A 24594-nucleotide genomic window follows, 5' to 3' on the forward strand; every position below is an offset into this window, starting at 1 on the left:
TCAATGGGACGATTTGGAACCGAAGCTATTAAGTCACAGAAGCAATTTTTTTTAAGTGTTTTTCTAATTTAAAATAAAACAAGTTTGACGGCTGCGTTTCTCTTTTCTGTTAGGACAATGACTGATGTTTTAAACTTCAAGCTGCATTATGGGAGAAGGACAAATGATCCAGCCTAACACGAGCACAGTAAAAAATATGTAATTGTATAATAATAAGATGCGACATGGCAGAGGAACGAAGCAGCTTTTGTTTTGTGGAACTTCATCCCTGATAGGGATCTAAATTTCTGAATGTGAAGGTTTCCTACATTCACAAATTGTCTTTACCCAGTGGGGCAAACCATGTTAGGATGCCTAATATTTAAAACACTGCAATATTTTACACAAAATAATACATTTCCAGCTCGATTCCGAATGGAAAATCAAATATGCATTGAGATTATGGTTGTTTTATATTATTCAATTATCATTTTTCAAATTCAGTTTCTATAAAGATTGCTTTTTGGCCGGAAGAATAAGATGAATAAAATTTTACAGAAAAACAAATAATTACAGACGGCCGCAGAAGGAATAAAGAAAAACATGTCACTCCGCGTCTGGAGAACGTCACTGCTCGACTCGTGTGTGTCAAACCTTCTGAACGAAGGCTGAAAGATTCATTCATAATACATCCAATTAGTTTAAGGTTAAAAATGGTTGAAAGGGGGATCCCTCTTGTTTACCATGTAAGTAAAGTGTCTTTGTATTGTGTACAAATACATCTAGACTGTCAGTCACTCAACGTGAAGTCGCACTCTGTTTGTCGCGTCCTCATTTTTTTTCCCTCCACAACGGAAAATGTGCTTGTGATGTAATTGTTTCCACCACAGACCTTTCCACTTATTGACCTTGAGAAAGTCTTTCACAGTAATGTAATTATTATTTAAATAGACAAAACGTGTGAGAATTTTTGAATTTGGGGATACATATTAGCTAATTTACCATGTCATTTCACTATGTTTTGTTTTTTTTTCTCCATATAAATGGAGAAAAATAAATTTTGACTTTTTCCTATGATTTTTAAAATGGTAGAATAACTTTACATGAAAAAAAAAGAAACTTAAAGAAGTGTTCAATGTGAAAATAGACAATAAGATTTGAATCAGACTGATCCATGTCTTGATGCAGACCATTGTGCGGACCATTGTGTCCAATGTCAGTTTATACAGGAGAAGGACGACTTACAGGCCCACTTTCTTTAGTCTTTGCCGTCGGGGGGCGGTGTTATGTGCTGATCACCATGTTCTCCTATAATAATGTGTCTGTCCATCAGCTGCCAAACATCGACCTGTGTTTCCCCTCACTTGAAAAAAGAAGCTTCGTGCGCTCTCAGTCAGTCAGTGTTTTTTCCTGCACGTCAGCCCCCCCAAACCCCCCACGCTACCAGTCACCCCTCAGATACACACACACACGCTCTTGTTTCCTGTCATCGGGGCTCATATGCGGGAGTGGGGGGCGGCGGCTGAGATTGTGAAAAACAATAAAAGGGCAAGTATGAATTGAGCGGGATGAAAAAATAGACTCGGGGAAGTGAGAGTGTGTGTATGTGTGTGTGTGTGTGTGTGTGTGTGTTTGTGTGTGTGTGTGTGTGTGTGTGTGACCAGCTTGAATCAGAAGGCCACCAGTGGCAGGGCATTGACGAGCACACTGGCATTTAGTTACAATTCAGGGAATTTCTGTTCAACTCTCCTCACTTATACAAAAAACAAACAAACATTGTTGGGAGTATTTTTTTGGAAGTCAGCGGGGTTTGTCATTCTTTATCTTTCAGTTTTGATTTGAGTTTCTCTCGTGCTCGATCAGTCGCGTCCTGCTGCTTTTTCATTTTTGGTCTCGGCCTCAGATTCTGCACAACAGTCATCTTTTCTTGTGAAAATATATAAATGAAAATGTAAAAATACTGTGAATATAAAGCAAAGTTGGGGGATTTTAAAGGAGACCAAGAGAAGAAATGTGAAATCTTCAAGTTCTATCTGAACACTCGCATACTGACTCAGGATTCATGAACAACATCACGTTTGTGTGTCTCATCAGTGAAAGTTTAAATTAGTTTGTTTCCAAACTGCTAATGCATAAGACTCGCGGCAGCATTTCCTCATTTCCCTATTTTTATTGCGGGTGTTAAACTATAACATCATCGGTGGCGTAGTAGTAGTTTTTACGCGGAAAGCGCTTTTCACTTCATCTTTTCATATGCGCAACTTGGACTTCATTAAGCCGCACTTGCACTTACATGTTTTATTTAACAACCTGATTGCAGTGACGTTTTATGGGTTAATAACCAAGTTGTTATATTATACGACACAAGAGGAGTCCAACAATTAGAGGCAGCAGGTGAGGGCTCAGTGGTTTCGCTGTTGTTGTGAGTCATTCGCTGATGCTGTCTGAATTTTGCTTCTTCCTCTTCTTCTCTACTCTCTGTTATTTTTTTTCTAATTTCAAACTGACAAAATACACTTCAGAACCCAAACGATGGAAAAGTCCCTCAGTCGTCACGTTGTTCCCCATCACCTCCCCTCAGACACGCGATGACAGCGCATTCTGAAAATCCACCTGGTGTTTCTGTAAATGTCAGATGACTTATCTTTATGTGTGTCCACATCAAGATAATTACATGACCACTTTTTGGAAACGGTAATAATACTATGATGTTGTCAGTGAGCAATAACATCATCTGACCCAATAGAGGTGTGTGAAAATTCTTAATACTCCGATTGCATGTGGCCCTGACGCGTCTCGTCCTGCGTGTTGCACATGTTTGGAACGCAAAGAAATACTGACTCTGTCCGGAGGTTTGCATGGACTGAAGGTGAATGCAGATGAGAGCCGTGTTTAAGCAGAAACGCTGACAAAGAGCCAGGAGACGAAGAATTTGTTTGAGATTAAAAACTGCGGTAGACTGCGTCACATTCAGTACCTCAAACAATGTCCTCCCTGCATGTATCAGATGGCGCCAGCAGTGTTTGCTGTGTGTGTGTGTGTGTGTGTGTTAAAGTGCCAGCTTAAACACATTTCCCCTGACCTTTCGTTACCATGAGACTTTTCAAATACTCATTGTTTGTGTGAAATTATATTTAAGTTAAGGGAGAGTCATTCAACTCTCCCCAGAGGTCAAAGGTCAGATGGTTCTCTAACAGCTTCAGGGGTTTGTTTGTTGGCTCAAGGACATTTGCATGCAGTGAAAGCGCCTCACACCTCGAGGGCTCCGACGTTCCCTCCTTACCGGGTGATCTTGCCTTGTTTGTCTTCCTATGAACTTATATCATCAAGCTTCACATTCCCAAAATGTTCTAAATTCATGATTACTCCGACATGGCAAGTATTTCTTCTCATTAGTGTGGAAACGCCATTTAAATCTCCCTGCTGGGTTTTGCTTGAAAAACAACTGTTTATTAGAATCTTTATTTAGTCGTAAATGCTGATCTGCTGTGTGGCGCTTTCAAGGACTGAACCTAAATTTAAAACGTCTTTTACTTTTAAGCTTTTTACCCTTTCGCATTATGTGTATTGATAATAACCACCAATTTCACAAAATTAATTTTTTTTTATAAAAAAGAATAAAAAAATAAAATGAAAAATTTAAAAAAAGAAAGAAATATCATCTTAAAAAAAAGGCAAAAAGGGACGAACTAGCTTTGGCTAAAAATTGGAAAAAATATTAAAAATGAATGAATTCGTAATAGTTTTAGATAATGTTTAATGAAAGAATTCCTCTCAGTGATTAGTTTTTTGTGCTACGTTTGTGACGCAAACCAATTAGCCTCTGCACTATCATTTTGAACATTTTTACCTTCACAACTCTAAAAGTCTATTGAGGCACATGAGGATGTGAACCGATCTGATCTATTTTCACATTGGATTGCAATACAAAGTTCCTCTACGCTTGAGTGTGAGAACAACAGTGCATTCACGTGCACCCCTGCAGACAGAAAACACAGCAAAACTAAAATCAGCGAGCGGCAAAGGTAACACGTGGACACAACATCCAGCTATCTGTTGACATGCTATTACGAATCCATGTGGAGAAATCATCTCAAAAGGCAAAATTCCCTTTTAAATGTTTAAATGTAACTGTTTTTATCAATATCCGATATGAGAAGTGAAAGAAGAAGTGCACTCGGTGCTTGCCCTATTAAAAGGAGAACAGCTGCGTTACTTCTTGTCACAAATCTGTCACTGACGGCAGTGAAAAGTCCCAAAATATCAAAACGCTGGTCCTCAGTGAAGTGCATTGCTGTAGATGGCATTGTTTACCTACCTGAAGAATGTGTTTTACTTTTACTTTGGAGACAAAAAAAAAGACTAACTCTCAAAAGGAATGTGTTTGTAAACTCACCCAGACAAAGAATAGACAGTGGGAGACCAAAACTTTCTGGCAATACAATATCATGAGGTTAAATAGTTCTTCATTGGTCCCAAAAGGGACCTCCACCAAGGAATGCAGCAACTCCCCTTCTACCTCGGTCTCCATTGCGCTTTTATCTCCCTGTCACGCCTCACAAATATTTCAAAGTGTTGACGTAGAATACACCATAACTGTGCTAGAAATAGATCGCGTGTGTGTTTTGAGACGGGCTAATTCGCCGTTGCTTCTGGTGAAACTGCTCCCCGGATTCGTCATCGTTCGACTAACGCAAGAGGTGAATGATTTATTGACGGTGAGCACGGCGAGCGGCGGCGCTGATATTCTAAAACCCGATGTCACTTGACTGCGTCTTGGCATGGGATGTAGGAGATTGAGCGACAGGAATGACAGCTTCTAATGCGGCCCCTGAGCTGGCAGTTAATCATAATTCCTAGCAGCCATTTTTTTCCCCCCCTGCCGGTGTCCCAGGGCCCCTCAGTCAGAGCCGGCGGGCAGCTGAGCGTCTATTAATATCCATCCACTCATCTGGCCTTCTGCGCTCGAGCTGTGCTGCAACGAGACGACAAGGACAAGTGTGGCGTGGGAGTGACGCCGAGATAAACCTGGGAGCGCAGACTGATGCGAGGAGGGGCGAGGAGGGGCACAATGTTAATAATTAAGCTCACACTGGCACGTCACATGTCAGCGTAGCACGCCAACCTCACGCCCTCTGACCAAGTCACAAGTCTGTCCCTGATGAAATTAGACATTTCTGACTTTTTTTTTTTTTTTTTTTTAACTTACCTTCTCAAAGTGGTGAATTCTGACAGAAGGTCATCTCATGATCTCTGTTGCCTCTTTGTTATCATATTTCCTCATCTTTTTTTTGAACATGGGTTTATTCCAGCATATCATCACATCATCTCGCACGCACAACCCAAAACAGAAGCCGGTCAGCTGAGCGCTAATGTTTCAGGTGAAGCTGCGATCGGAGGTTTTATACAAACGGAGAAATTGTAATTTAATAGAATACAATAGAATGTTCCTTTAATTGTTCTCCAATGGGGACATTTAAAAAAAAAGGAATTGCTATAATCATCTATTATTTGTTTGTTTAACCCTCATATTATGTTAAGGGTCAATTTGACCCATTGGGTCAGTGGGTGAAATGGGTCAAATTGACCCTTAACATAATATGAGGGTTAAAATTATTTGCTGTAAGAAAAACGACAAATGTACATTAACTGCACATTCTGTTAAATTTGAGAAGGATTTCTAGATATTTTTGGCATGTTTTTTTTTTCCACATATCGGCGTCAATACAGAGTAGCGGAAGACTATTATGCGACCCCATGTTTTTTTGTGCGTGTATTTTTTGTTGATGAATAAAACGACACTTTTGCGGGCATGAAGGCAGGAGGCAGGGGAGGAACGAACTCAAGATCGAGGAGAGGCGGGGGGTTTAACAGCCGGCATGTCGTGCAAGAGTGGGCGGGCCCGAGCAGGAAGCGATGAGGTCATAGCAAATGTGAGAGAGGAGGAAACCCATGTGTGTGTGTGTGTGTGTGTGTGTGGTGGGGAGGCGGGCTGAGATGAGCTCAGCTGCAAAGGCGTGGGCTGCCTCTCAGCCTCCCTCCCTGCTCCGCTCCGCCGGCCCGCCACTGCCTGCCAGTGTTTTGTTGTGACACCGGCCGCGGGGGGGATGATCGCCGCTTCAGTAGAATGAACTAGATCAGCGCAGAGCCACGGCCCGGGTCCCGCGGACATGGTGGGAGACTTGTTTTTCTGGAGCTTTTGCTGTCTCAGGCTGTGGAAAAGGGAGAAGAAGGTAAGTGTGCTGACTTCTGCTCTGCCGCCGGTTGCCGGGGGAAACGCGCACTCCCGCATGTGCCGAGAGCCGGCGAGGATGCGAGAGGGGCATCTCCAGCTCTTCCCATCTTTTAATCCCTTTTAAACATGTAGTGCAGGCTTGATGTCTAATCTGGGTCAGCGTATTGCTTTGTAATTCCGAGTCTCTCCTCTGTCATGTGGGGTCTTGCCGGCTTTTTCTTCTCCTCTTTTTCATGTCATGGAAAACTGATGAGCCAAGGCACGGGGACTATTTTTAGAGGATCACTGACACAGATAAAAGTGGCATTGTGCAAATGCACGTTGTCATGTTTAATTCCCAGCTCGCAGTGATGAGCACTTACTATACACGGTGAAAATCAGTCCCCGGGTTTGTTTATGTTTTTTTTTCCACAGAGTGGACGCTGCCAGGCGTACAGTTAGGAGAGAAAGCAGCTGAATTCATTAACATTTCTAAATACTTTGTACTGTGAGTCTCTGTTTGTGGCAGAAGGGGGGTTTTCACTCAGCGCATCAATGTGACCCACTGTCTTCTCCCTCTAATCGTATTTACCCTTAATGATCTCCCCCTTGGCTCGGCAGCCCATGATGGAGAGGCCTTGCTGGAGCACATCTTGATCACGTTTTGTCTTTTCGAACTGTCGGATATCTTGGACGCGTCTCCCCGGATCTGACCCAGTTGCCGCTTTCTCTCTCTCTCTCTCGCTGGGGAGTATCACTTACCTCATGCATGTTTTTGATTTTTTTTTTTTTTTTTTTTTTTTCTTACCTCCAAACTACCAGCATGAGGTCACGGCTGAAAACGTGAGTCGCAGACCAGGTCACATATGGATTTTGTTTTGGAGTTTGAAAGCGGGCTCGTAGTAAAGTTCATTACATCAAGTGCGAGGTTAAGCGGAGCCAGACCCGCTGTGATTTTTGTAAAGCTGTTCAGAAGCATTTTCTCCAGTTTGTTGATATGAGGTAACCATTCTGCCTTTGGCCACAGATGAGCAAAATCAGACACTCTTCAACTATTGTTTATGAGAAACCTGAAATGAAGAATGTTGATATGAAACATACAACAAATCCCAGCTGAGCTTCAGTTTTCATCCAGAGGTCTCTCTAAACCTCATTAGTTTGTGATGAAAGACAATATAAATGAGGTAACAGTCAGATACGGCGTTATGCAGGGGAAAAAAACATACCCCCGCATAAGTCCCAGACTCAACAAATCACATAGCCCGATTACTAAAAACCAAAGAAAAATAAAGGCCTTGAATAACATTCAATGTGTGCGATGCTTTCAAATGTAAGAAAAAAAAATCTGGATGGTTGTAGTAACACAGTAATAAGTAAATTAATTCAAGATTTCTCATTGAATCCAGACTAGCATGCTGTGATTTGTTGATCTGGCTATAAAACATGACTTGTAGAAGGAAAAGAAAGTGAAAGTGGCAGAATGTGGATTGATTGCCTCTAAATTGTTATGCTTTCCCCCTGTGATCGGGGATCCCCTGGGTGTTTTATATAAATTTCTACTACTCCTTTTTTTTTTTTTTTCTTCAAGCTTTTTTTTTCAAAGGAAGAAAAATGGGAGAACCCGTGCTGATGTGTCATCTGGCCATCGTTTTCAAAGGCCTTCTCCTTTTCTTTTATTAGTACAAACTTGGTTTTTACTATATTTTTTTCCTGATTTATTCTCACATGGCACACACACACACACACACACACATACTCCGCTCATTCCTGAACGTCAAACACTCGTTCCATGCAAACATGGAAAAAATCCTGTAAGACGCGCAGGTGATTCTGACCAACATGAGAGAAACTATTGGAAATATATGTAAATGCAGTCAGTGTAAAATTCAAATAATTCTTCAGAGGAATTTTGGTATTTTCTTCTCATAGCCATTCTAATTCTTTAACATATGTTTTGGAGATTTATGTCTTTAATACTCACTCAATTAAACCCCTGAACATTTGACCCCAGCAACTCCATGATGACTAAACCAGACAGGCCCCCGATGTTGCCGCTAAACACGCGTGACTGATGAACCGACGACATTCGACCGACGCGGGTTTTTTAGATGTTTGGTGTCACCAAGAGCATCAGACGGTTGTAAATACCCCCGATCGTCTCAAAAAGTAGATTCACATTCCGTCTGCGGCGCTGTAAATCACTGAAAATGAAGCTGAAGTCGTCCAAATCTGCTGTTGCTGAGGGTTCAGCTCCAATGGCCTAAATCTGTTTCAGTCTGGAAAAAAGTTCCATGTCGGAGGCACGAGGCGAGCTCTGGGCCTCTGGAGTGAATAAGTCGGTTGAATTATTTAGCATTCGCAGATTTTTCTCGTCTGGTTGAATTTTTCATAAGTGAAAAAGCCCCCTGATATTCCGGACTTTTCAATCGTCACGCTTTAGGAGACAAACCAACCTCAATTTCCAGGTAGAAATTGGGGATTCATTGCTGTTTGCGTGTACAGAGACTCTGGACTGAGATGACAACCTACAGCAAGCTAGCCAACAAGCTAGCATTTTATTAAAAAGCTATTTTATTGAATAGTAAAAAGGGCTAACCACCCAGGGATAATGAAAAATAGTGACCAATGATAAGATGCTCAATGATAATAACAATAATTATATTAATTTGTTTTGGAAAATGTTTACATATAAATTTTTAGATAAACTAATAATGAAAACAAAGCCCCATTCGAATGCTAACATTTTCCCATCACTCTGGTTAGCAGGTTTCCCATTCTCCACCGCTGTACTGCTCTGTCTGTCTCTGTCATAATTTGCATAAAAATTATAATGATAATAACAATAATGACAATCATTACAATAAGTGTAAGAAAATGTTTCAATATTGATTTTATAAAAATGAAAAACACATATCTCATGACCAATGCTGGCCAATTCTAGCATTTTATCTGATTCAGATGTTTCCCATTTTACTCATGGCAAATATACAGATCAATATGTTTATTACAAGTATTTGCACCATGAGCTGGATTGTGACAATAGAAAAGATAGATTGATATTTTTTTAGACAGTTAAAATCAGTTTATTGAAAGACAACTGTGCAACCAACAACCTCAGATGTAAAACTGCACTTCTGTTAGATATCAAGGAGAAGAGAAGGTTGTTCTGTTGGGGGAGAAGAAAAAAAAAACGACTCAACTCCTCTGGATCCACTCACCCTTCCCCGGGGCTAACTTGCACATGGTTGTTTTGCTGTCAGTTGAAGTATCTGCAGGGCAGCATGAGCGGCTGACACACACACATGCACACACACTGGCAGGCTCACGAGAATGATGAGATAATGCAAAGTGAATTGAACACAGAGGCTTGAAAACACACACATGATGTGGACCGAATGAGTAACTAGCAGTGGGTTGCCATGTCTTTTGAACTCTGTCCATCGCGTATTCTTTTATTTTGAAAATGTCCGACAACTTTTCTCTTCATGCATTTGTGAGCGACTGTATGTGTGTGTGGGAGTGTTTGTGTGTGTGTGTCTTTGTGTTAGTGGGCTGCCTGCATGGCAAGCAAATGGCAGCGACACACCCTTTTTCATCTCCGTCCAGCTGTCCTCTCTTCCTGTCTTCCATTTGTCAGGCTGCACCTAAGGCTCTCGCTCTCTCTCTCTCTCACACAAGCACACACACACACACACACACACACACACACACACACACACACACAGAGTCAGGCTCACATTTCCACCATTAACAAGGACATTTCAGTCCTTATCGTTATCCTGGTCCAGGCATCCATAAGGCTCCTAGCCTAACTTTAATCTCACCGTAACCTTGAAGACATTTACAGTAAGGAATTTTGTTTTTTTTATTTATTTTTCCCCCGCAATAGACAAAATTCTGTCCCCATGCCATCGGATTACATGGTACACGTTCTGCACAATGCTTTCCCCCGCAGTTAAATATTGCCGGCACCCGTCAAAACCCTTTGTCAGTCCTCCTGATTGGTGCATTGCTAAATTTCTACCCCTGTAAATGTCTCTGTAAGGTGTGTCCTGTCCCTCGCCAGGTCAAGTAGAAGTCAAAGATGAAGGAAAAAAATATGGGCTGACGGTAATCTGCACGTCCCCGAAAAGGAATAATGATGATTAGAGATACCCTGTTTTGTGATGAATCCCCTCTTTTTAATTTACATTTCATCCACTGTGATTTAGACTTGTACCTTAAACATATTATATACGATTGTGAGTTTTGATCTTGCAAGACTGCGTTGTCTCCATGTAATTGGCGCTCGTTATTATAAATCCTCTTTTGCATTCACCCATGCGTTTACATTCACTAATTCACGCGTCGGTCTCAGACTAAGGCGTTTTTATGGCTCTCCGTACGAAGCTGCGCAGCCGGTCGGATAAATAAAGAAATGAAATTGGTCATTAAAGCCCACAGCTGCTTCCTCCCTCGTCCATTACAGGGCCATTTACCTCCTGGCTTTCTCCTCTCGTCTCCCCCTCTCTTCTCCCCTGCCGTCACTCTCCCCCTGTCTCTGTTTCTTCTACAACATATAAACATCGTGTGCAGTCAACTGCAGGCCACCTTTTGATCTGCGAGTACAACTTTCTGATACTGGGTCACGTTGTAAAAACTGGAAAAAAAAAAAAAAAAACATGAGGCGTTGGGCTACCCCCCCCCCTTCCATCCCCACCCTATTCTATTTTTATTTATTTTTCAAAGCATATGAATCAGTCAGTGTCTTCTGAATTCTTTGATCCTCGCACTGTGATGGTATTTTACCGCTATTAAGCCAGAAGGAGGTGTTTTGAACCAAGTAATTCAAGCTTTTAATTAATATGCTTGTACAGTGTTTTCATCCCCTCAGACCCCGTGTGCATGTGTGTGTGCGGTGTGTTATTGTTTGCGCGTATGTCAGCGCTGCTGTCCCTCGAGAGCGTAGCAGCAGACATATGGCTGGAGTTAATGATTTTATTGATTCCCCATATCACATTTCTCCCGGTTTACCCCATTCGCTCCTGTTAGGAAGTGTCACACATTCTTGCAGGACAAACGCTGGATTAAATCTCCACGGTCGATATCACGCCCACCTGACTTTTTACACGGTGTGTAAAGTCACGGTTTCATATGAAAAAAAAATTACTTAAAGCCGCTACCTGAACCAGTAATTCTCAAAGTAGTCTTGCAAATACATCATTTATCTTAAGAGCCAGTCAAAGAATCACACTGTATGATTTTTTTTTTTTTTTTTTACAGTTTTTTTATTACTCATTTGATTGATTATTCTTTGTTCAACGCTCCCTCATGCAAAGCAAGTCTGCCGTGTCTGTATTGGAAATTATAATTGCAGATCACTGCAGCTGAGTTGGGGGGCTCCACTCCCCTTCAAAATGTTTCCAATCAAAGCGAGCAGCGAAAGCAGAGGCCCGGCCTCCGGAGAGCAAACATCTCATGTTTAACCATCGGCATCACTGAGCGGCTCGGCCTTTTGCATCTCGGAGTGCAAACAACTTAGAAGGGGAAAATAAAATGGTCGATATTATTACCTCGAGGTTGTGACCACTTTATCGATTTCCCAACTAGCAAGGACACCGATTTAATCAGCGGTGGTAAAGCTGGGTTGATTGCATGGCAAATAACAGTATGTGTTTTAAAATATTTTCATTTAACCGGTTAGCGGAAGGGGTAATTTGTCGATGTCTCGAGAACATGGAGTGGAAATCTCCAGTGGGAGCATAATGCCCACATCTGCCAGGCTGTTTGAATAATCTGGTCATTGCCTGCTCTGTTTTTTGGCCATAACTCAATTCCCTCTTGTTTGCAAACGTGCCCTGAGCTGCAGCGACGATCTGGCAGCAACAAACTCAATCTCCCAGCTTGAAACTCATCATTACAGTCAGTGACCAGACCCTGTCCTACTTCTTTGCCCGCTTAAAACCTCGCCGGCTGTTCAGCCCCAACCACTGAATTCTTGCCCGCAAGGTCTTGTCTCTTTGTACAGAAGAGCAGAACGTTGTAGAACTTAATCTGTCTTAACGCTCGCCTAAATGCGTCTTGCTTTTTTTGTTTTTCTCTGACAGGTTGCAGGGGAACAAAAGTATCACCCAGAATGCTTCACCTGTCTCAACTGCAGAGCTTTTATCGGTGATGGAGACACATACGCCCTGGTGGAGAGATCCAAACTCTACTGGTTGGTTTTGCAGCTTTACGTTCTATGAGGGAAACGGCAAACTTGAAAATGTTTTGTTTTCGATTCACTGCACCGCAGCAAGCGATGCCATTCCAGAGAATGAAAGCCACACATAAAACCCCAAATCGCATCAGTAATCCAAAGTTTAGTCACATGACCAAATCTTAAAATTAGTCCAGCATATTTTGAGCTACAAAGAAGTCTTTGTCTGAATTGTGACCGAACGCGGGGACTCCCGCACAGTACAACCAGCCACAACATTTCCAGTAATGTGTTTTTCCGCTCAGGGTGACCCTTACTGGTCCAGTAGTCTGAGCCGCGGGTGGAGTGTGTAGCTCCGCTGTAGCGTCGGGATGACTTTCAATGGCGTCAGTGGCATTTTCAATGACGCGGCTTGCTTCGCATCCAACTTCATACCCTGCTCTTTGCACGGAGGTGCATGTCCAGGGCCGGGATCGCTCACATGACAAAACCAAAATCCCCACCTCGCTGAGGCCATTACCCCGATGTAGCAAGAGTTTCTACAACACAAGTGTTTAGAGTCATGTTTCCTGGGGGCGGGGAGTAAATTGAATTAAAGGATTCTGATCTGTTAGAGCTCAAACATCACATCAAGATGACCGCAGTGTTCACCAGAGCTAACAATGTTACTGGTCTTTGACATGTTGCAGTAAAAGTACATCAAAGATGTAGTTGGGAGCCAGCTGAGTGCAGTATAGATGATTTTTGAGTGCTTTTGAAAGGGCAAGCAACGCTTCAGAACAAAATATTCCTGAGGCAGCAGTTAGGATCTTGTTTTTCTGAACACATTGCATTTTAATGAATTGTTTGCCCTTTTTAAAAGCACTAATTAATTCCCTTTTTGTATACGTCCAACTCCCAAATATTTTTTCTGTGATTATTGTATGAGGCCTTGGGGGCCTTAATCTCCCGCAAGCATTGCCAAAAACAAGAACGTGCTAAACCCTAAATGAGGTTTTGACAAAGACATGGCATTTTGTCAGATTGTCTTTTCCTCCATTTCTCACTCTCTCTCCATCTCATCATCTCTTGCCTCTTTCTCGCCACCCCAGTGGCCATTGTTACTACCAGACCATCGTCACCCCGGTGTCGCTGCCGGACTCGCCATGCTCACGTATCCCTCACACGGTCACACTGGTGTCCATCCCGGCCTCGGCCGAGGGGAACAACAGCCGCAGAGGGAGGGGTTTCTCCGTGGCCGTCGACCAGCCGCTCAGCCCGACCAACGGCTACAGCCCTGAACACGGACGCACCGTCAGAGTCTCCCAGTAAGTCTCTTAGCCTCTTCTTCTATGAGAGACGCACCATTGTGTGCGAGTGTCTGGCCAGTGTAGCGCCAGGAAGATGGGAAATGACCGGGCGCAGATGATCAACATTGGACGACAGGCTGATGGATGTGGGTCATTTTAATATTGTGTGATGTAATGGAACAAAAACGAGATGGGCGACAATGAAAGCCACAGTTACGCAAATGAGCCGAGGCTGTATCAGATCCCAGGGCTTTTTGATACGGTCACTACAACTGCCTATTGTTCCCCCTCATCCAGGGTGGACCCAGACTGCATCAGCCCGGATGTGAAAAATTCTATTCACGTCGGCGACAGAATCCTTGAAATAAACGGGACGCCGATTCACAATGTTCCACTGGATGAGGTACAGCACGGTCCGAACTCCTTTGTTGAAATATGACACGTGAAACAAACGCGTGCGCTATGAATGTTTTTTCTTTTCTTCTGAAAAAACTGCTCCCACATTCACATCAGGAGGACCTATGGATGAGAAAATGTCTCCAACCAGCTGAAATTGTCATATTTCTATTTGGGAAGAATGGAGAATTAACTCCCAAGCGGTCGTCCCCATTCTCTGATATGTTAATTAAACCGCGACCTGTAGAGTCTATTAGTCAGCATTAGCATCGACCTATATCATATTGGGGAATCAAAAAACAGAATTAGGTGTGATACCAAAAATATCCAGGTTTTTTGGTGTTAGGTTTCACATAATTTATCTATTAGCTAATGTACCCACTAGGTTTTGGCACTTTATTGTTGGTATCATGTTGGTTTTGAGTTAAAAAGTCAGCTGTATCCAAGCACACAACAATATTTTGCTCTAGTACATCAAAATTAAAATATGGAATGAATACTAAAGTATTGGTTTTAGCTCTTTAAGAAGAATCCCATTATAGATCAATTCCTGTTCATCATTTGATCCAGTTTAACTTAAGTCAATTGAGCTTTCTAGGATTGAATTGTGTACCGACCCTCCTCCTCTCCAGATCGACCTACTGATCCAAGAGACGAGCCGTCTGCTCCAGCTCACTATTGAACACGACCCCCACGGCCTGGGACAGGAGGGGGGCTCCTCAGAGGCCGAGCGCGGGGAGGGCTCGCTGTCCACGCCTCTGTCAGAAGGCCCCAGCCCCGTCATGCCCATAACCCAGCCACCCAACCCTGATGTCAGCAACCTGAGATCCCGCATCATCACGTAGGACATCTGCACAACTTCTGCTAACTGTACTTTGTCTTGTGTCACTTTGGCTCCTAGTAACTTGAAGACCAAAGAGCAGATTGCACCGAATGATCTGGTTTAAAAAAAACAAACAGGAAAAAAAGTTGTTTTTAAAGCTTGTGTGCCATCACTCATTTTCCTCCACCATCCCTGATTCGTACATCTGCGTGACGCGTGTGATGAATTGATTTTTGTCATCGCCCTGCTGCGGTCCCTGGATGAATGGATGGGAGCCGTCAGCTGATGAGCCACAATAAAAAACCCATTGTCAGATTAAATGAGTTGTATAATGTCAAAACAGCAACAGATTTAGCTGAATTCAGATAAAGTAGAAGCGAAAGCAGGAAGTTAGAGATACGTCGAACGCTTTGTCTGTATCGCTTTAGTCTTTGTTTTCCCCTTAAGATCCCGATCTATTTATGTACTCTAGCAACTCATATGTGTATTCCTATTGTTGCAATAATTTCTTAAGAAATAGGATACATGCATGAGATGTAGTTTCTGGGTGAAGAAACCATCATTATAGTTACTCTGCCCTCTGCTTCCTCATAAAGATAGGTGAATCGATGCTTTAAAGATGACGGTCTCCCTCCCCTCACTGTGACCATCTTCCTTCTCACCATGCAGGCGCAGCTACAGCATCGATAAGTCGCCGGGCTCCAGCAACGCAGCGTCCCCCATCTCGCAGAGGAAGGACATCAATCGCTCAGAGTCACTTCGTGTCGTTTCGAACCGGACGCATCGCATCTTCCGTCCGTCTGACCTCATCCACGGAGAGGTGCTGGGGAAGGGTTGCTTTGGACAGGCCATCAAGGTACGTCGAAGCCAAACGTCCACCAGAATGGCTTTTAGGCAAAATAGAGCACTGTTGACAAGTCTAGCTGTTATACTCTTAACATCCAGCAGACAGCAGCATTGAGTCATATCAGGGAAGAGGGTAGAGGCTGTTAGTTATCCTTTGCTGTTCAAAATCTCCCTCTCTTGCATGCATCAGGTGCAATGAAAATGCCCCGCATGTCACCGTAACAATGTTTGTCAGATTTATGGCCTTGTTGACCCACTGTGTCTGGTCCCAGGTAACACACAAGGAGACGGGGGAGGTGATGGTGATGAAGGAGCTGATTCGCTTCGATGACGAGACGCAGAGAACATTCCTGAAAGAGGTGAGCGCCGCGACAGTTCCCAGGAAGTCAATCGCCTCTTTCGACCTCGGGTCACACATTGTCAATAGTGAATTGCAGGGGTTTAGACATTATTGGGGGAAAACTGAATTATTTTACATCATTTTTAAGGTCATTCAGTCCGTTTTCAGCTCAGTATGGGTGGATGAAGAAGTACTGTCCTTAAAAACATCTTTAAATGCATGAATAAAATTTAAAGCTTGAACTGTTTTTTATCTCAGATGGTCCAAAAACTGAGCAACATGACCGGTCCTCCTCATCGGTCAGGAAGGGTTTCTGAACAATAAAGATCATGGATAGCATTGATACTTTACCATATACATTTTTTGTGAAAACAAAACAAAATGGAGGTTAAAACTCATAAAATACTTAGCGAAATGGAAATTGGGTTGGTTTTGGTGAGTGAGTTACCCTCCAACACAGAGTGCCCTATCTGCTTCAACATCATTTAAACTGACGGAAGGGGGACTAATAGCAGTGTTTTCATCTCCTTTAATTCCATGCAATGGCAACTTTTATTCCATGTAATTGGCTCTGAGTTACTCCAAGGCTTTTTTTTTTCATTGTGATTCGGACGCCACCCACTGTTTGCTGCCTGTAACGCAGACGCGGGTGTTAACAGTTAACAGCCCTCTAATTCAGATGTTTGAAGTTGCGGTTAATGGTTTTCATCTGGTTGCATGTAGGCTTACGTCAGGTCGGACTTTTTGCTTTGTAATTTGTGCAGAAGACAGCAGCAGAGTGAAAAAGAGGCTAATAAACAGCCTCGAGCTGTAATGAGATTGTTTATCGCTCCCAGTTGCCACTTGTGTGTAGGTGGACTGAGTCTTAGGTTGTCTCGCTCCAAAGCCTCGGTAGTGAGACTAACTTGAAAATATATGTTAAATTCAGGGCTGTTTTGAGGTTTCTTTTGGCATATCATTTTCAAATTAAAAGCACACCCTGGAAGTTGAACTATACGTGTCATTTTTGGACATTTTTCTAGCGTTGACACACAATGTGGCCCGATATTGTCACTGTTGTTTCACTGCTCGCTCATGCATTTAGGTGCAAAGGAAACCGGGATTTCAGCCAAAACATTGCAGAGAAATGAAGGCAATGTTAAGCACTCAGGCCCAAACTGTTCTAGTGGTTGAGTAGAGGGCAAAGCAGCAGGTGTTTATTTACTACGATAACGGGTGAAAATATCCAACGATCTCCCTCCAGGTGAAGGTCATGCGTTGTCTGGATCACCCCAACGTGCTGAAGTTCATCGGCGTTCTCTACAAAGACAAGAGGCTCAACTTCATCGCGGAGTACATAAAGGGAGGGACCTTGAGGGAGATCATCAAGAAAATGGTGAGGAAAACAAGTGTTCTTTCCTGAAAAGTGTCAAACACGACAAACTATCAATTCGTCATATTGCCGCATTTATTTGCAGCAGCGGTTGATGGACAGATACTCAAAGTCTCGGGATTCTCTCTGTAATATGTAATGGGTTTTTGCCTCGGGGTTGTGTCTGTCATGAACTGTAGATGAAACTACTAGTAAAGATCGACTGTGACCTTTCATTCACAGGACAGTAACTATCCCTGGAACCAGCGAGTCAGCTTTGCCAAGGACATCGCTGCCGGAATGGTGAGAAAAACTACATAAACACGCCTTTTACTTGAACCGGTCATCAGAGGCAGCTACTCCCGTACAGACGCTTCAGGGAGTGAAATACTTTCTCCCTCTTGTGGTCGTAGTTAAGAGCTACAACATCTCCGTTTATAATGTGCAGTCCCTCTTTTTCCGTCCTCGGTGGAAATAGAAACACGAATGCCTTCAGGATTAGGCCATGTGTTGTCGCTCGATAAAAGCAGGATGGTGCACGTCATGCATGACAGGGTTACAACGAGTACAAAACCAGCTACTCCAGATGAATCAAGGCACTATTGTTCTTCTTGGCTTCAGTTTTCAGTCAATTAAAAACAACATGTTCTGTTTGTTTTTCTTGTTCCCCGCCACCCTGTCCGTCATCCAGTCGTACCTGCATTCCATGAACATAATCCACCGCGATCTGAACTCTCACAACTGTCTTGTCCGAGAGGTAAGGGCTTGCATACTCGTGCGCTTGTGAGCTCTCTGTCTTACTTTCCACAGGAGTCATTGCGTTGCTAACATTAGCTGACAGGTCAAACACAGGAACGATATGCACTATATCACGTTTTATTTTTCCTTAATTCATTTAAAACCAAAACAGAATCCATCAGTGTTTTCCTTGTAATTTATCATCGGAGGGAAAGGAAAAACACGTCAAGGTCATATGACCTTTTTCTGTGTAGCCCTTGAGAAGAGATAATAAATACACCCTTCTTAAAGAGGAGAATACCAAGAATGGATTTATAAATAAATGTAAGCCAATGGGTGTGTCTCAGTGCAGACAAAGACAGCCAATTAGCTTCAGTGTCCTAAGTTGCAGCGATGTGTGAGAACTTAGTAACCAGTCGCAAACCTCAGCGCACGATGACAGACAGTATCTAACATCCATAAACAACCAGGCTCTTTCTTGATTCATTCTTAAAGCCGTCTTTGTTCTTAAAATAAAAATGCTACTTTTAGTTTTCGCCTCCGCACATGTACTTCAACACGAGGTTTCAAAAAAAAAAAAAAAAGGAGAGGGGAAAAAATGGCTAGCTATCAATTAAAATGCCAAAGCAGTTAAACATCTGTTCAGTTTTCTCGCCCTGCAGAGACGTGATGCTGAGAGTCGTCTTCAAAATCTCAGCTTCTCGAACCCGAGATTCAATCAGGAATAAAATATACAATCCTGAATATATTCTGAAGGCACGTGAACCATGAACTTGGACTTTTTACTAGATAAAACTAGATCCCAAATCGAGAGAAACCAGATTTGTTTTGTTGAATTTCACACTTGACGCTTAAAATGTTTCAAAAGAATAATAGCTCTTGTTTTTATGTCCGCCATAACGGTAATGTTTGATATGACCGCTTGTAGGACAACACGGTGGTGGTGGCAGACTTCGGACTGGCTCGGCTCATGGTGGATGACAAACACGAGGAAAAGTTGTCACAGAGCAAACTGCCGGGTCTGAAGAAGCCCGACCGCAGGAAGAGGTACACGGTGGTGGGGAATCCCTACTGGATGGCTCCCGAGATGATCCACGGTGTGAATTCAAAATTACACTCGAATATTCCTCACTCCATTTTACCGTGTCGGTGCCAAATTAAACTAGAACTGACCTTGCTCATCCTCTTCTCAGGGAAGAGTTACGACGAAAGAGTGGACATCTTTTCCTTCGGTATCATGCTCTGTGAGGTGAGTGGCCTTCCAGCATTTATAGCGATACAAAAAATGTGTCTATTTCCAGAGGCCTTACATTTGAAGTGAAGAAACATTATGATTTGTGTGTTATGTGTGCGCGAATTATTAAAAAAAAAAAACTCATCTTACAAGTTTTCCATTAATATTTTGTCTTCAGAATTAGATACGCGATTTTTATTGCCCATGTGTGATTGTGACTGGGTTCTACGCAAAGCTCCTGCAGAGATCACAGGTTTTCTGCAAATGTAATAAATCTGTCAGAGCAATATTCTTACACAGGAGACATTCCCACTTGTCACAGTCGGAAAAAATCACAGATTTACGGCTCACATTTTCCCATCTGACGTGCGCGCTCAAAGCCAGGACCCACCAGCCCGACGAACTCAGCAGAATTTAGCCGCCATTTGTTTTACTGTGTGACATTTCGGAACCTCGTCCAAATGCAGCTTATTTCGGCTCCTGCACATGTTTGTAAAATATCAATTTCGTTTCAAAAATATTGCCTCCGCGAATGCCATATTTCTGGAGGAGCTTTCCACGGCTGCGAGAAGCAAAAAATATTTACTTTCCAGCAGATGATCCAAAGTGTAGAAGCCTGGCTCGGCACCATCGGCATAATTTGGACTCAACGTTTTAGTTCCACCAGTGAAAAGCTGAGGAATATGACTTCCCCAGATGAACACCACGAGAGGGAGGATGCTGGGAGGTTTTGCTTTAGGGCTGCTGCAGCTGAATTGTCCTCACAAAGGCTTGAAATGCTCGCTTTTCTCGCTCTCCGTAGATCATAGGCAGGGTGAACGCAGACCCTGACTACCTCCCCAGAGCGATGGACTTTGGGCTGAATGTGTCCGGCTTCCTGGAGCACTACTGTCCCCCGGACTGTCCGCACGCCTTCTTCCCCGTTGCCGCTGTGTGCTGTGACCTCGACGCGGACAAACGGTCAGACATTTACAACACGCACATGTAGAAATCTCACGTAAAGGGACAGTTCGCCCTAAAAAATAAATAAATCTCTGCTCTCTCTTGACATTAAGGTAGCTCACCTTAGCATTGTATAGTTTTTACTTTTTTAAACACAAGATGAATTGAGCTAATGTTCTTGTGCGTTAATCACCTCTAACAAGTTGCTTTTCATTGATTTGAGTTTTGCGATACTAAGGATGATGTTTTAATGGGTCCCCATTAAATATGTTGAAAAAAAATACAGAATCATTGAGAAATGACAAAGTGACCTCATGCGATTTTCATCTCCAGCCCTGCGTTCTCTAAACTGGAGGAGTGGTTGGAGAACCTGAAGATGCACTTGGACATTGGTCTGCCCCTCGTGTCTGAGATGGAGCAGCTGCGCTCATCATTCTGGAAGAACAACAGCATCACGCACTCTGAGAACGGACTGCATGTCCACCCCGAGCAGCCGGAGTAAGGCTGGACTGCGTGAGTGGGGAAATCGGCGTTTAACCCACTAGGTCCCTTAAAAGTGCTAATGTCGGGCGGCTGATGTAGCGGCGCGGGACGAGCGGCCACCGTTCTCGTATGGCGGTCGGAGGTGCTTTTTGTGGGCGGAGGCGTCCTTTGAAATACCCCTCCGTGTCCCGAGACGGATGCGGAGGGCCAGAATGGCTCAGGCTTAACTAGCAGACTCAGGGGGAAAATGTGGATCTGAGAAGCCACCCTTTTGCGATGCACACATTTTCAAAGTCAAATCAAGAGACTGCGATTGCTCGAGTCCGCCGCACCCGGAGCTAACGCGAAGCATGTCATATGCAATCAGACCCAATGTGCAAATCACAGCTCAAATGTTAAATCATGTAGATTAACATTAGCAAGTCAGGACATTCAAGAATACTTACTGTAGTGTGTATGTTTAGGCGAGTAAAGTATTCGGTCAAAACAAATGTTCGGCCTTCTGATTTTGAGCCACTGCCGAGTATATCGTGAACATGTGTTGGCAGGTGTTCGCATGCGTTCGCTCGATTTAATTTGCTCTCTGGTTTGGATATAAAATCTGATCATGCAAAGGAGAGGGGCCTGTCTTTGACCTGTCCGGGGCTTAGTGTTTGACATCAACTCGCTGTCCACTTGTACAAGTCGAGCAGAATTTCCAAGCTTTAAATAACAAAGGAAGGCGTGCATGGCTGTAAATAATGCTGTCAGATCGAATCCAGCTCCATCGCGTCCCTCTGACCCCATTTGGTCATTCACTACAAGACCTGCTTGTGTCTCTGGGGCCGTCCCTCTCCCCTCATTATCGTGTAGCATCGCCTTCACTTTGAGGTACACATCTTTGGCACGCATTCGGTACGTTGTTTCCAATTTTGAGAGCTGTCACCCTTTCTCACATAAATCGATGTGGCATCTTAAACATCCAATTCATACCAATGTAAATAGCTCGCAGTGGCAACATTGTAAATGTTTTAAATATTGTAAATGTACAGACATATTTTATATACATATACAACATTGCCATATTTTTATTGGCTGAACAGTTGGAACAAAGGCATTGAAGTTTGAATGCAGTTACTAGGGAACAGCTGAAGGTTTGTTTGTTTTTATTTTGGTTTTTTTTTTCCTCCACTGTTAAGTTAGGGACTTCAGTCATTTGAGAAAAGATTCAAATTGCAGCTGCTGAACATCAACTACCATTTACTTCATTTCGCTGAGTGTCGCACTCTGTCACCCCAAAAGTCTCACTCGATATTTCATCACTCCTGTGAAGGCTCGGTCATGTGGCTGGAGTGAGGTAAATCCAAATACTAATCAGATCTGTGTTCAGGAAATTAAATATATAGGTCAAAGGCCCCTTTCAACATGCTAAAATAAATGGCAATTCTAATATATATTATACAGTAGGCTATCATTCAATTAATGATTCACTCGTGGATTACCCAATTTGTTTACATGTTAATGCAAAATGTAAATATTATGTATATTTTAATGACTATATTGAGATATATATATATATATATATATATATAGTCATTGAAATGTGCTATGGCATCTCTCTTACAGGCATCAAATATCTCGCCTTGCACCTTCAATATCAATGTCTTTCCTCGAATCAAAAATACTTAATTTCCTGCTGTTGTTCTCACGAACTGCATGATGTTCTAGTGTAACTAGGTCTGTTCAGCTTCTATGCTCAGCTAATTTTGTCTCTGCTAGCATTGTGATTTTGAATAAGATATGAAAAGACAAAAAAAAAAGTCACCAGAGAGATCCAGGCTGAAAATTATGCATAGAAGGAGACAAAAAAAACAGCATCTGTTTTTATATCTAACCACTGAAATGTTTTTGTATAGATTTGAGTACTTTAATTTGCACTATATAACCAAATGGCTGGTTTAAGCCATGTTTTTTTATTTCCTCTCTCGGGCTACTTGTGATAAGGAAATTACTACGTCAGTTCAGGTTGATAAATGAATGCAAGACACTGATAGAGCCTTTCAACTGTAAAAATGGGTTCTGGGAAATCCATCCTCTCGGTATCAAACGGGAACATTTGAATAATGTTCGATCATGTACGTTATGGGCAAAATTGGTTAAAGGAGCTTGTTGCAATCATACCACTATGATGATATTTAAATGAATCGGAAAGGCGTCACGTGAAGACTTTGAAATTCTTCGAATCCAAGAGTGTCTGGTTTGAAAGCGACACAGAGGGTGAGATGTCCCAGTTCCGCTGCTGCCTCCAGACTGGTCCTTTGTGAATGACGTTCTGTGTTGTTTCTGACTGCTTGGTTTCATATTTGACGCCCACAGAGGCTGCAACCACTGATGTCTTTCTAGACACACAGCACTTAAAACAGCCGGTCTCGCCCCTTCATCGTACTCTTTTTGCCTCAGGGCCATATTTTCTAGCGCTTCTCCACGATTAACTTAATTCAGCAGCTTTATAGAGCTATTCTAACAGTAATAGTAAGACACAAAGAGCATGTGACTTATCAATGTATTGCCTGGTTCACAAAAAACGCTTTTTACAAAGTATCAACAACCGGTTGATGTTTGTCTGTGGGCGCTTCCTGTGCAGTGGCTTCGATATGTTTGTGTCTCCATTCCCGTCTGAGCCGTGCGGAGCATGTTCGAACTTTGTGTGAGGATGTTTTGATGATCAATGAGAATGTTGCCGCAGCACTTCTTTGCAAAGGATCAATACCTCTGATCAATGCTGTGCCTTTGTTGTAAGCTAGCCTTGCCAACGACTTGAAAACGTGAACTGATTTCCTTTTTATGTATCATAAGTTCAAGCCTGATTCAAGTGGATTGAATATCATTGCTGATTCTATTTGTATGAGATTTCATCTTGTTCTGTATCATATTTATATTTTCCAGAATCTTCATTGTCAGTTTTGATATCTTAATATTATAGTTCTTTTTTTTTGTCTTATTTAATTTTTTTACACAAACTGTGAAAAAAATTCTGCACTTTAATCCCGAACATGAACATTTAGACTCCGAGGAGACGACTGTTTTTATTTTGTTTTTCCTTTTTGTCACAGCAAAAGAAAATTAAACTGTTGCTCCTTAAACTAAGCGGACTTAATGTGTCGGTTGATTTGCACTCAATGTATCGTTGACTGAAAGGGTCGCATCTCGGTCCCTCATCTCATGACTGGGGGTTTCCACATCGACATCTTCAACCGCCGATGCATCCTACTTTCACACCTAGCAAGATATGGCAGCGTGTGCAAAGACAATCAGAAAAAGAAAGTGAGAAAACAAAAAAGAATTTGAGAAATCAAAAAAGAATTGCTTCTGCAATTTAGAAAAAAAAAGGTACAAAATATTAAATGAATTCCTTAGAAACATGTCTAGCAACCAACCAGCAGATGTCACTCTCTGAGGTACTTTTGTGTAGCTATTATTAATAATGCACTAACTTTACATAAAGTGTATTCAATATGACCCTAAACTGTCACACACCGCTGCTATGAAATCATCATAAGGCTAATGCTGAAGTACTCTGGTAAACAGAAGAGCACAGTTGTGAAGAAAAAGCTCGCATTGTGAGATGTAAAAGAGAAAGTCAATAACGGCTCTTTGTAAATAGGAGTATGATCACAGTTCAGTATAAAGACGGGAAAAAAGAGCAGATATTAACATAAAATGTTTACAATCAACATGACTGAATGTGCAGTGCTTTGGTACAGCAAGGATATGAAAACTTCATTAGCATGGCGTTTGGAGT

General features: G+C 42.5%; 1 protein-coding gene across 3 annotated transcripts in view; it reads left to right on the top strand.

The window, feature by feature from the left end:
- Positions 1-23939, top strand: part of limk1a (LIM domain kinase 1a) — a 50111-nt gene extending 26172 nt beyond the window's left edge. For 2 of the 3 annotated variants that reach the window (XM_086143072.1, XM_086143080.1), the window contains 13 exons: positions 12280-12389; positions 13463-13678; positions 13958-14063; positions 14689-14897; positions 15549-15735; positions 15998-16084; positions 17309-17440; positions 17660-17719; positions 18108-18173; positions 19083-19251; positions 19348-19403; positions 20191-20348; positions 20664-23939. In XM_086143072.1, coding sequence (XP_085999198.1) covers positions 12280-12389; positions 13463-13678; positions 13958-14063; positions 14689-14897; positions 15549-15735; positions 15998-16084; positions 17309-17440; positions 17660-17719; positions 18108-18173; positions 19083-19251; positions 19348-19403; positions 20191-20348; positions 20664-20832 — 1725 coding nt within the window. In that variant the 3' untranslated portion in view covers positions 20833-23939. Of the gene's footprint in view, positions 1-5969; positions 6213-12279; positions 12390-13462; positions 13679-13957; positions 14064-14688; positions 14898-15548; positions 15736-15997; positions 16085-17308; positions 17441-17659; positions 17720-18107; positions 18174-19082; positions 19252-19347; positions 19404-20190; positions 20349-20663 lie in introns of those variants that run through there. The other variant, XM_086143088.1, reaches the window with a different exon arrangement.
- The last annotated feature ends 655 nt before the right edge of the window (positions 23940-24594 follow it).

Source organism: Fistularia commersonii, chromosome 3, assembly GCF_037954325.1.
Source record: "Fistularia commersonii isolate RoL2024-O1a breed Wild chromosome 3, RoL_Fcom_v1.0, whole genome shotgun sequence".
In the NCBI taxonomy this organism is placed as follows: Eukaryota; Metazoa; Chordata; class Actinopteri; order Syngnathiformes; family Fistulariidae; genus Fistularia; species Fistularia commersonii.